This window comes from Nymphaea colorata, chromosome 4 (genome assembly GCF_008831285.2).
Source record: "Nymphaea colorata isolate Beijing-Zhang1983 chromosome 4, ASM883128v2, whole genome shotgun sequence".
Lineage (NCBI taxonomy): Eukaryota > Viridiplantae > Streptophyta > Magnoliopsida > Nymphaeales > Nymphaeaceae > Nymphaea > Nymphaea colorata.
The window spans coordinates 18,400,831-18,414,212 of NC_045141.1; the positions used below are offsets into that span (position 1 = coordinate 18,400,831).

Consider the following 13,382-nt stretch of genomic DNA (forward strand, 5'->3'; position numbering starts at 1 on the left):
CAAAATCTTTAGGCTCCCTTTTTATTTTTTCCCTTTATGAAGAAGGCATGGTGGCAGGTGGGCCTTGTGGGTGCTATTGCACTCTAAATGACCAGGTATTGCTAGGGATTAAAAACACATCCAATTCACTAATCTGTTTCGAAATGATCAGATATGGAAAAAAAATTCAATATCTGATTAAGAATTCAGATCAAATTCAAGTATACATAAATGTTTGATTGGATTTGAATTTAATTTTAAATAAACATCATAAATCCAATGCTCTTATATTTTGAAAATGAATCAGATTACAAATCAAATGTAAATTGGATTCAAACTGTGAAATCAGATTCCAAATTCGGATACGACTTTTCTTTGTTTGTTTGTTATCTGAATATGCGAATGTCTGAAAAAACGGATAAGGTTAAGTGTGTATCTAATTAAAATATGATCCATTGACATCCATAGATATTGCCCTTAGAAAGTGTTTAAGTTTAGCTGATTACTGAATCTAATCATTTATTTCTTTATCCTAAACTTTTTTTTTTTTCTAATGAATGTCTTATCAAATCTCACATGTTTTCCAAAAGGGGAAGAAATGAAAATGATGTATATAAAAAAACAAAGGAAGATGTGTAGGAAGATGATGTATGGTTGCTTACAAAAGCAAAGATATGAAAGTGATTTGCTAGTTAGGTTCATACTGAACAACTTTAGATGGTCAGGAACAAAGGGGTAACTGGTAGTGGGAAATGCTCCAATAAGAATGTAAAGGGGCAACCATTTTTAACAAGGAAATCAACATCTACAGGCTAAAATTTTCCCCTAATTCATGATGATGCCTATTTTTTTACTAGCACAAGTGCAGCCAAATGGTAGCTAGGGGGCAACACTAAGGGTGGGTATTGGGCCGGGCCGGGCCATTTAAATTAAAAAAATATTGTTTAATTATAAAATAATATTTTTTTAATATAAAATGTTTTTATTAAGAATAAAAATATTATTAAAACAAAAAAATTAAAAAATATATATTTTTTAAATTTATCGGGCCTAAACGGGCCGGGCCTGGCTGTCGGGCCCGGGATTTTCCCGGCTCGATGCCCAGCCCTAGGCAACACGCCCCTTCTGATTTTTTTTTTTTTTTTAAAAACTAAAACTTTACATTGATTCGGGTGAGCGAGAGGTTTACCATCGCCCGAAACGAAACATGAAGCCCCCCTCACCTTGCCTTCGGTGTCCTGAGCTACGATAGCATTTGTGCACCTTTCAACTTGAATGTTGTGCCCTGCCAACTTAAGACATAAGAACATAATGCCCATGATAATCAAACTAGAGACATGCTTTTATACAAGCCTTTAGCCGGACCAGCTACGTTAACTTTACATTGATTATTTTATAAACATTCCTTTAAAAGTTAATAGAAATTGTGAACAGTTATACTTTTCAAATTTTCCTTCGTTTTTGCTGCTTCTACTTCTGCTGCAACCTACCTTATTAGGCAACCTACCATATTAGGGGAAAGGCCTCATACCTTTTGGGTGTGCTTGACAACCTCAAATAATATTCGAACCGGAATAAAATAAAATAAAAAAAAAACGCTGGAATTTCGCCGGCGCGTTAAAATGAATATTTGGGTAGACTGTGTCAACGTGAATATTTGAGTATATTTGCTAAAATGCGGAAGTAAAGGTCAGATCGTTCGTGACAAGGGGTCGGACCTCAAGTCCACGGATACATGATCTCATATGACCGCGGATCTCAAAATTATGCATTTTTGTCACTTATCACGGCAATGGAACAAGTCAAAATAGAAAAGTTAATACCCGGATCTAGATTCCTAGACTTCTTATAAAGATAAAAAAAACTTTTTCCTTTTTCCAACTTGAAAAGACAGTGCGAGAAGCCAAAAGGGATCATGATCATGCTTTCTCATATCCCTTTTCTTCCTTTATGAAACCTTGCGCTGGCCCTAACAAATAGATCGGCATCGCTTGTCCTGAGAGAATAATAATGCAGATAATTTGTCCACATTAGCAGCAAACTACCAAACTGGTTTCTGAGATGCGCATCCTTCCGCCTTGATGTCGGCAAAAGACTACGAAGGACTTCCCGTCAATGCCATCAAAGTCTTCTCAATTGCAGAAGCTTCTACTTCTCCATGTAATTTGCAAAATTTTCATTTAACACTTTTTTCTTAAATTAACAAAAAAACAAACAAACTTAATTTATCTTTTTATTTTTATGTCAAAATTACGGAAAAATGCTAATTATGGAAGATTTTATATATGAAAAAGAAGTGGTAGCTAAGCCTAAACCTGTTTTTTTTTTCTTAAAAAAAAGTTATGCTAATATACAGCAATTTTTATGCTTATATGTTTTTCATATCTAGTACAATGGGGAGTTCAAATTCTTAGAATGCTGAGAGTTAAAAATGTGTCGCTAAAATATCTCCGCCACTGCGGCATTAGCAATTGTTTATGGTGCGAGAATTGTTCATAGAGCTTTTAGCGATGCTTTTTGGTGGTTTCAATAATGGATTTTTTTATTTATTTTTAATCGTTTGTCATCCAGTAATTTGCATTAAAACATTTTTTTTGTGTTCCATTTTTTCTGCCTTTTTTTTCTTTCCTAGATGTTTTGCTTAGAAAAATGTGAGAAAAAAAAAAAACAAATATTTTGATTTTCCATTAAAAAATATGTGACTTGCTTCTATAAAAATTAATAGCTTTCCTTGCTTTAAATATTTATGTGGTAACCATATAAGAAGAGGAGAATGTAACGGATGGTAGTTGAAGACCTTAGATCGACTATATTATGTCAACTTTTTCATATTGTTCTCCTCCTAAGTCTTTGTGGTCCGAATTCATCTTCATATATATATATATATATATATATATATATATATATATATATATCTAAAAATTTAAAAAAAGTTTTTTCATTTGAGTAGAAAAAGATAAAAAAGATGGTTGTCTGAAGCTTCCCAACAAGCTCTGGGAAGGTTCAGACTGGAGCTTCCTTATTTTCAAGTGTTCAACTGACATTTCACATTGACCGAGCAATGGAATGGAGGGCCCAAAAGGCAAAAAACACTTTTCCTTATCTTGTTTGATTGAGAATAAGAAATCACACCCACTATGGCACTATCCATGGCTTGGGAGACAGCTGATCATTGAATATTTTTGCCATCTTCCCAGAAGGTGGAAATTGGTCCAAATTGGATTGCTCAATCCAGTCCTATCCACATGATAGAAAAATAAATAAATAAATAAATAAACAAAAACAAAAAAGTAGCTTGCTTGTTTGATTGTCATGGGCACTATGCTTCTATGTCTCGTGAGGTTGAGTGTGACACCAAGATAAATGTACACATGTAGGGGTGAACCCCAGCCGAGTCGAGCCCGAGTTCAGTCAATTCAAACTCGGGCCGACTAAAGAAACCTCGAGCTCGAGTTCGACTCGGCAGTTACGTGTTGAGGTCGAACTCAACTCGATTAAGGCTCGACAAACTAGTTTGAATAGAATTGATATTAATCGTTACGTGTTGAGCTTGAGCTCGACAAACTTGTAAACTCATTTGAATATATCGACTTGATTAAGGCTCGAGCTCGACTCGGCAGTTACGTGTTGAGCTCGAACTCAACTCGATTATTTGAACGAGTTGACTCATGAACTGGATCTCGACTTGTTGAGCTAATGACTCGGCTCGAACTCCTTCACGAGCCAAGCTTTAACGAGTTGAGCTCGAGTAGCGACCACGAGAATCGAATTGATGACCAGTCTTTCATGAGCTTTAATGAGTCGAGCTCGAGTAGCGGCTACGCTACCACCTATTTGGGTGTGAGTTGGGATTTTAAAACATCTTGTCTTCACTCATTGGCCTACCCTGCTTTGTGTTTTATGTACAACAATAAAGAATAGGAACGAGGTTTTTTAAATTAATGAGCAAATAGGAGTTAGGCAGATCTGCACTAAAAATCCAAAACTCTAGCCAGGTTGTCCAGGCTTGTGTTTGTATCGGGGACACGGATTGAGCTAAGCTTCGATCTGCTCGCGATTTTAATTTACATGTCTGATTTTCTTCCTTGATCTCTTTATTAGTTCGGTGAAAAGATTAAGGCGACATTTTAAACAGCATATCAAAAGAAAATGTGCTAGACAGTGGAAAATATCTAGAAAAATTAAATCATTTGAGGAAAAAAGAAGAAGAAGAACTATTAGCATATGAAATAAAAGTAAGCACCATGTTTCTTAGTTGTTTTTTTACATTAATAATTTCTAGTAATATCCAACGGTTATATTAGATGAACAACAAGGGCATCAAAAGTCCACAAAACTTTAAAAGATGAACATCAATCCCTTGCTTGTAATTATGCATTAATTTAATGTAAAATATGGTTTAGTTGAAGTTTTTTGTTACGAAAAATGTTGGTTTTTATACCACCAAAACTTTTATATATACTAAAAGATCTGTTTTTTTTTTAATTGATACAACTATGAGTTTAAACTTGAAAAATTATACAGTTAATATGCATATTTCTTGTCAAGTTACTTTAAAAATCATATCTATAAGATTAGATCAATGACAAAAATAATTTGAGTTTGAGAGAGAGAGAGAGATTTAAATAGTTTGTAAATATTTAATTTGAATATAGTTAAATTTGTATTAAGTATAGATGAAGTTGCCACGAAGGATAAAGAGCCGCAGAATAACTTATCTTCGGCGTACTTTGGCCAAAACTGTTTTTCAATGCTTCTCTTTTTTTCTCTGTTCCCTCACTTTTTCTGTTTACTTTGGTTTTTTTTTACTTGATTCTCATTACGTCCGCTCTCTCGCTCTCTCACATTAGGAGAGTTATTTCACATGTTAATACATGGATTTGAGATTTTTAATTTTAGAACACGTTTATGGGGATGACACTCCCATTTAATCAAGTTTTGCAAAAATTTGGTTTTATGAAAACCAAGTTTTTAATGTGTTTTGAGAACTTGGTTTATTTGTTTGGGTGATACATTGAAAACCTAGTTTTTTATAAATATCTCCATGGGGATTGAATTTTTCATTTCTTTTACAAAATCAGGTTTAGTCAAAACTGAGTTTTCCTGAAATCCAGACTTGACGGCACCCAAACGTTCCGAAAACCTGGCTTTGGGGCGTCATTCAAACGCGCTCTATATATAACGTTCTCTCACTTTTCTCTTCCTGATTCTTTGATTTAACATTGCAGAAAACTTAAATACTGCTTTAATGTAATCTTATGAACATTATTGATTATCGCAAAAAAAAAAAAATGAACATGTATAATCTAATCTGAACTGGGTTTTCTGTCATGTTCACCTCAAAGGAACTCGTTTTTTCTCTTTGACGTTTTGGATCTGTTGTTGTTAAATTAAGCAACACTTTCGTTCGGTTGCACTGTTTCCTCCGGAACTATTGCTTGACAATAAAGAGAAGCGAACAGTTGAACAGGTCCATCCGGGCGCTGCTTGCTTTACAAGCGAACGCCCACCGAACAAAAGGGATAATGGAACGCTCCTATCGATGCACGAAGTGTTCCGGACGAAGCGTTTCCTAACCTTTGGAGGCAAGAACAGGGGGTGAGCAATGCTCGTGCTCAACTCGTTAAAGCTCGGCTTACGAATGATTTCGAGCCGAGTCATTTATTTAACGAGACGAGCTCGAGTTCGCGAGTCGACTCATTCAAATAATCGAGTGGAGTTTGAGTTCAACACGTAACTACCGTGTCGAGCTCGAGCCTTAATGAAGTCGATATATTGAAACGAGTTTATGAGTATGTGGAGCCTTAATCGAGTCGAGCTTGAGCTCAATACATAACGATGAGCATCAATTATATTCAGACGAGTTTATCGAGTCGAGCTATTCTTGAGCTCAACACGTAACTATCGAGTCGAGCTCGAGCTCAAAACGAAGCTAACAAGTCGAGCTCGAGCTGCTTCCGTCGAATTATTCTCGAGCTCGAGGTTTCATTAGTCGAGCCGAGCTCGAACTGATTGAACTCATGCTCGACTCGGCTCGCTCGTGTTCATCCCTAGACAAGAAGCCTAACTATCCGTGTAAAAAGTGTTTCGGATAAAGTGTTCTGGACAAAGCGTTCCTGACCATGTCCGGTTAGATCACTTAGACCACTAGTGGTTTGTTTTGTTTCCGTGGGGCTTTTCGATTGTACCCACTGTTTGCTGCCAACTGCATATGGAGGGGGATAATATGACGACAGCCAAGCGCATCAGATCTGCGAAGAACAGAACTAAACTTACTTTAGGGCCCGTTTGATGGGCAAGTGAAAATGGGTGGGGAGGGTTAAATTTGTACGGGCGGGTGAAATTTCACCCGCCCGAATGAAAATGAATCAAACGGGGTGGAATTGCACCCGCTCGAAAGTCCGAGCTCGGAGCTGGTAAATTTCATCCTACCCATCAAACAGGGCCTCATATTGGAAGATAGAGAAATTTCATCCTGTAAACTTTTTCAGAAAAATTTACGACCCTTAGAAAAAAAAAATTGTCATGAAAAATTTATAAAAAACTGCTAAACTTTTGACATATTTGAAATTAACTGTTTCAGTTTTGAGAATTTATGAGCAGCGACCCTAGTTTAAGAAACCATTCCTAAATACTTTTTCGTTATTGAGAAATATTCCACATTTAACAACAAGGACATTATGTGATGCTCCAACAAATTTATTTAAAAGATTGTGGTAAATTCGTGTTCTAGTGTATTACAAATTTACTTTAATAGATACTCGGCCTTTGTTGTCAAACAACCCAAAAGAATTACCATACTCATAGTAGAAACAATTTATTTATGCAACAATTTCATGTCACACACAACAACAGACTGACTTTTTTTTAAAGTACATTTACAAGACAAACAAATCCATGAAAGAACTGGTAGCAAATGTGAGTTATAAAAGCTCTCTGTTTAGAAGTAATTTTTCATTATGTGCAAAAATGGGTTTATATATATATATATATGAGTAATTTCTATAGTGAATGAGTGAAAATGTGTGTTTGTTAATCATTATAAACTTGGGTGTTTATTTGTAATTTGAAAATGTTTAGAGGTAGTTCTTGAGTACATTAAAAGCTCAGTTGTTGTTTCTATAACTATCGTACGGAAAGACGTTGAAAAGTATTTTCGTTATAATTTAATAATATATTTTTTTAATCCATAGGACCACTTTTGCCCTTATAAGAGAATGATCTTCCATTTAACCAGCAGGGGTATTTTGATAAATTCCAGCCCATAAAATCTTTTATCAAAATATGCAGCTCGAATTTCTTGAATTTCAAATGCAAGGCGGGTTTGGAGTGTGGTCTGAATAAATTTTAACAAATAAACATTTTAAAATGGTGTGTTTCTATGATTAGTTCAGCCTAATGTAGACTTTCCTATCATGAATAAAACCACACTTAAAATATGGGAACTGATAATTGGATCGATTCTCTTATATTAAATCCAATGGCAGATATATCGCATGAGCAAACATGACACAAATTGTTGATTTTTTTGTCAATTTACTCCCAATTAATCGCAATTTCAAGATTGAAGTTCTTGATTACTGAATTCATGGTTTTGATCTTACAAAATAGTTTGGGTATTCAAATTCATTGCCACTCTTTTGTGGCCTAACATCATCAACATCCATATAGTCTTGCGGAACAAGAACAGATACATACATGATCTGTCAATTCTCTTCTACCAGTAATTAGTCACAAGGCTGGGCACTGGGCCGGGCGGGGTTAGCTCATTGGCCAACTCGTAAAAGCTCAATATGCTCATAACAACTCATGAAACAAACTTAACTATGTTTTTAACCTAATCTGAACATGCAGAGGTGCATTCATGTTTTTAACTTAATGCCAGAATACTGAGGCGCACATCATTGATTATTTATTATGAAACATTTATTGATATAAAATCCATTCTGCAAAAAAACTTCTTGGTACTTACAAGAATGATTGCCTAAGCGTGAAAAAATTTACAAATGTATTTATATGTGTGTTTATTCATAAGAGAAAATCGACTAAATCAGTAGTATAAGGTCTAACTTAGCTAACATGGTATCTAATAAAAGAAATACAGCTAACCATTTTGCATGGAAGGGCAGGCATGAAGAAGCTGTACATGGAACAAAGGCAACGTTATTGATCAACTAAAAGAGTAGCATTTCAGGTGAGTAGGCGGATTAATTTCAACAGTTGAAGCAGAAGTTGACCCATAGGGTTTAGAGATGCATCGGTACCAGGTGGCAAGAACTCTAGGTGCATGTAGAATCCACCTTCTTCCTTCCTTTATAGTACAAACATATGTGTTAATATAATATTAAAGAGCCTCGCTTTAAGTTCTGATATAGATGAAGTTTGGTTTTGTTTCAATCGAAGTATTTGAAATAAACCTGCTACATGAGATCAATGGTGAAATTCCAGTGACAGATGCTTGATATGCAAATCACCGGGAAAACCAGAAACTGATTAAAAAAATGTTGGCGCCAAGCATTTGGAGATTTCCCCCCCCCCGTTCTGTTTTATTAGTACAGTGTTTATGTTATGACTGCTGGGAAGAAAATTATTGACGGCCTTTATCGGCTCGACGTTTTTTAATGCCCCAAACGAGCGGGTGCTGAAACTTTCATGTGTAAATTCTGGCGAAAATGCGTCCATAGATTAATCCGCACGGCGAAACGGCCATTTCTTATGCCTGAAGGATCGTCAATCTCTTTTGACATGGAGGGCCTGAGGAAGAATTGATGTTTCGGGTGGGGAGGCCGGAGGGCGCGCTCCACACGCTCTCCTCGCGCACCCATCTTGCCGTTGCCGTCTGATCGCTCTTCAGCAGCCTTTGTTTCCTCGTTGGTACATCGGTTGCGCCTGAGAACTGGGTCGCCCGTTGATGGGCAACGATTGTTTGCGTCATAGCAGTTGTTAGCAGCGGTGGTGATGGAAGGAGAGGTAGGAATGTCGACGTACGCAGAAGGCGACGCGGAAGCTTGTGCAATTGGAAGCTCTTCCGAAGAAGCAGCGAATCATTCATCTGGCGAAGTGCCAAGAAACGATGGATCGGCCTGGATCCGGGAACAAGACGCCATTTCCTCCTTAGACGGAAATGGTATCGATTTGCCGAGGGACAATGGCGATCACGATCATCTCGTGCAAACGATCCTCGAACTGAGGTTTCAGAACGAGTACTTCAAGACCCAGATACAGAATCTTCAGGTTCACTATCTCCGGGGCCGTGAGGATCATGTCGAGCACGGGGCGGTCGAAAATGGGGAGGCGGTTCCCTTTGGGGATTCTACCGAATTGCGCGAGAAGGTCCGGATTCTCAGTCAGCAGATCAAGGAACAAAAGGAGACGCAGATTGCGGCGGATGATGCCTTGACGCATTTGAGATCAGCTTGCGACGAAGCCGATGCCAAGGTTGCAGAATTGTCAGCTAAACTTATGGAAGGTGCTTCCGATTGTTCCTTTCTATTCGTGCTTTCTGTCTTTCAATATTTTCAGGATACAAGAATTCACATGATTCTGCCTCCTCTTTACCTCCTCCAGTTTAGCTCGTGATATAATTGCTTTTCTGGGAAGTGTGTGATGTGAAAGGCTTATTTAAGTGAACTTGCTGTTAATTGCTTAGTGATTACTTGCATCATTCAGAATGCTTGGTCTACAATGGTGCCTTCTCCTTTTAACCACGCACTGCGGTTGTATAAGTGTTATTTTCGGACCTTGAAATACGTAGAAGTAATGAAAGTTTCGAACCAGAGGTACTGAACTGTTCATGTTATGGAAATAAAGGAATGGAGTGTTGGGGGAACGCTGCAACCGGCTTGTGGTTATAATTGTTTTCAGATGTGATGCCGGTATCTATGTTATTTTGGATCTCATAGTTACATTAGCAACTCTGTCATGTGCTCATCGTTCTTTTGTTTATCCATCATAGCTATGCACTGTAGGCTATAGCATGAACGTTACCAAATCACTTTAAACCAGCCTCCTAGAGCTCGAATTTGAGTTCTAGTGCTGCAAAAAAATGAGTTCGAGTTAAAATGGGCTTTAATCAGTCAACTCGGGAATTTATTTTGCCACATACAGTTGTTTTTTGGTAAATTTAATATTCAAAGTTGTTGAGTAGCAAGAGAATGAGGTTTCAGATGCCAGAGTAAGAAAAATGAGGTTTTAAACGACTCCTTAGGGCTTGAAAAGCTTCTCACAAGTGGTTTATGGTTACTTTTTCAGTGATACACTAAAAGAAGTAATGAAGCTGATTCGTATACTATGGCTTCTGTCATTTGATAGAATACAATACAGGTTGCATTGTGTAATACAGGTTCATAGAAGGTCATAAATTTGATAGAATACTATACATACTGCATTATGTAATACAGGTTGGTACAGGGGCATAAAATGTTATAGCTATATCTATATTGTCTCCCCTTGCAACCAGATATGCTGCTAAACATACAACATGACATGTTCTTAACAAGGTACAGCATCAACGCTGCAAAGTTAAGAAAATGCATAAAGCCCAAAATTAGAGATTTAATTTCCTCCCTATGCTTCTTATTTCCTAATTTTTGCTGTGACATTCAAATTTCAGCTGAAAAAATAAAGGACCGAGAAATACGTGAGCGTGATGAAAAGTACTCAGAGCTTGATTCAAAGCTCGGAAGACTCCACAAACGTGCTAAGCAACGTATTCAAGAGCTGCAAAAGGTAAAATTAAAGAGTTTGCTGCTTCGTTTGCACTCTTAAGGACATAGACAGTATGTGTTTTCTAGATGGAGAAGGGGAAAGCCGTACAATTTCCCCTTTTTTACAGTGCTTCACCTGGTTATCAAATGCCCCCTAAAGGTCATTGAAATCCATGAGAGCAAAGTGGAAAAGTTAGAAGGATAAGATTTGACAGGAGAAAAACAAAATAAAAACTGACATTGGAAAATAGACTCTCTGCAAGTTTCTAAGAGTAAACTAGAAGACAAAAAAGGAGTGATGAGTGGTTCCTAGGATTTAAACAAGGAAGATGCATGAAGAGGATAGAAAGGAAAATTTGAAATTACAAGGAAAACAGGGACTTATTAATGAAATTGTTCAGAAGTTTGGAATCCAATAGGAAATAAGATAAGAAACTAGGCTTTAAAGTTGAAAGTTAAAGACCTGATATCACCAGGATTAGCTGCAGTTAGTTTTTTCAAATTTTCCAGATTCATTCCTTACTTACGGGCTTTAGTAATCCTATCCTTGAAGTCTTAAACCCTCCCTTATTGCTGCTGCAAATCCATCCTTATTTTCCCCTTAGTGAACCAAATGAGACCATCAGAATAAATTATAGCTATTTTTGTTTTTTTAGCAAAATGTTGTGACAGTATTTTATAAATGACAAACCTAATTATGTACATGGCTAGTAAGGTGCTAATGATTAAAATAATGAAAGTATGGATCTATTTTTAAATGTGCAAACAATATTGATGGATTGTCAATCATAAAAGAAACGATGAATATGTCAATTTCCAATTAGGGGAGAAATTTGTAAAGCTCCTGTTATTCTCTTGGTTTATTGATTGATGTGCACAACAATTTCAACCAAAAACCAGATTGAAAAAGGATGAGCAGGTCAGTAGGTATAAGCTCATCTTTTATGGAGAATTAGATAAGATAGATTTTGGAAAATGAACTAGCATTTTCTTCATCTTTAGAATTTAGGTGACTGCATTGTGAGTGAAAAAAATATTCATCTACTCCCAGTATGCCTTTGTGATGTGACACGGCCAGAAAGATAAAAACATGATACTGCCCATTCTTTCAGCAATAGCTTTTTTCTTTCATAGGAGGAAGAAAAGCAGAATGTCTAATAATCAAATTTGATGTTTGATCATATTGTTCGCTAGTAGCCTGATTCTGAATGCTAAAGTCACTGAAGTAGTGGCTGGTATGCAAGAAGTATCATGGTTCATGGACTTCTCGAGAAATATATGAATGGTTTGAGCAGAGCAAATCAGCCCTATACTTTTGTTGAATGTGCTAGATTTTATCAGGAGAAAGATGATGTTGAAGCTAACCTCCGTGAGGTGAATGAGAAGGCTGCACAATTGTCATCGCAACTTGCATTAGTGCAGCAGGAACTCGAACGTAACCGTCAAAAAGCTAGTGAAGCACTTCGGTCTTTAGATTCTGAGAGGCAGCAGTTGCGGACTACAAATAACAAGTAAGTCTGACCTTGCCTGTAAGATATGTATGGGAAATTAGAATCGTTTGGTTGATAATCCATTCATCTCAATCATGTTTATTGTCAGTTCTAGACTTTCAAAAAATCCCTCATATAAATGAATATATGAAGTTTGTTAAGGAGTTGATTTGCTTCTAGGGTTTCTTCTTGCAGCATATTTTGCACATGCTATTCTGCTCTTCTTTTTATGGTGAAACAAGAAAACTGTTTCTTACTTTTGGTCCTTTATGTCATCATGGATGAACTTTCAAAGATTTAAATTCATCATGCAACAATTGAGGTTTCTAGAGGTTACTGTGTGGTACTCTCAATACCTGCTGCACCTTGTTATGAAGGTGACAACTTGGCTGTTGTGTAATACACATTTCGGCAATGAGGTTCTCCTGCTGTAAGTGGTATACTAGATTCATAACTTCATGGATTTTTGAGTGGATCACAAAATTTATCTTTGCCGGCATCATGCATAACCTAAAATTTATTTTATCTTTTTTACGTGCTTCAAGAAGTAATTCTTTTTGGAGTGCTGAAACCAAATAACTTAGTGCTTGACTTATGCTTCTCTTGTGCAATGTAACAGCAATTCAATAAAAATAATTGTGGGCTTTAAAGAAGTTAACGTTTTGATAAGAAACTCCAAATAATTTCTTTGAATTACTATCTGCGCTAGATAATTTTTATCATATGTCAAACTATTGATGAATTACAGGCTTCGTGATAATCTGGATGAATTGCATCGCTCCGTAGAGGCTAAGGAGACTGCTCTGGAAGGAGTGCAACAAGCACTTGCTGAGAAGGAACAGGTTGGCAATCCAATTATTTTAATTTTAAGACTGAAAAAGACATGTATTTACGTTTTTGATTTCATCATTGTCAAGAATGATTTTATCCTGCCTTACGCTATGATTAATCCATCTTGTTGTGTCTTATCTGTGATACTACATTTGGTGATAATTTGCAGACCCCTGGTTCTTTAAAATGGTAACTTTTAGTTGAGATTTGACAGAGCCAGTACATCATAAGTCATCATCTTTTTTTTGGAGGGGGAGGCTAGATATCTAGCCCTAATATTATAGGTGAAGTCCTATCAGGGTTGTTTTAAGCCTTCTGTATGGTCCACGTATTGCAAATGTCCTAAAGGTGGCAGGAAATAGGAACTTCAATGCAT

At 36.7% G+C, this 13,382-nt stretch overlaps 1 protein-coding gene across 1 annotated transcript in view; it reads left to right on the forward strand.

The window, feature by feature from the left end:
- The first annotated feature begins 8,541 nt into the window (after nt 1–8,541).
- LOC116252706 (protein GRIP) overlaps nt 8,542–13,382 on the forward strand; it is a 37,839-nt gene continuing 32,998 nt past the window's right edge. The window contains exons 1-4 of the mRNA XM_031627149.2: nt 8,542–9,448; nt 10,592–10,707; nt 12,027–12,196; nt 12,924–13,017. Coding sequence (XP_031483009.1) covers nt 8,938–9,448; nt 10,592–10,707; nt 12,027–12,196; nt 12,924–13,017 — 891 coding nt within the window. The 5' untranslated portion in view covers nt 8,542–8,937. The remainder of the gene's footprint in view (nt 9,449–10,591; nt 10,708–12,026; nt 12,197–12,923; nt 13,018–13,382) is intronic.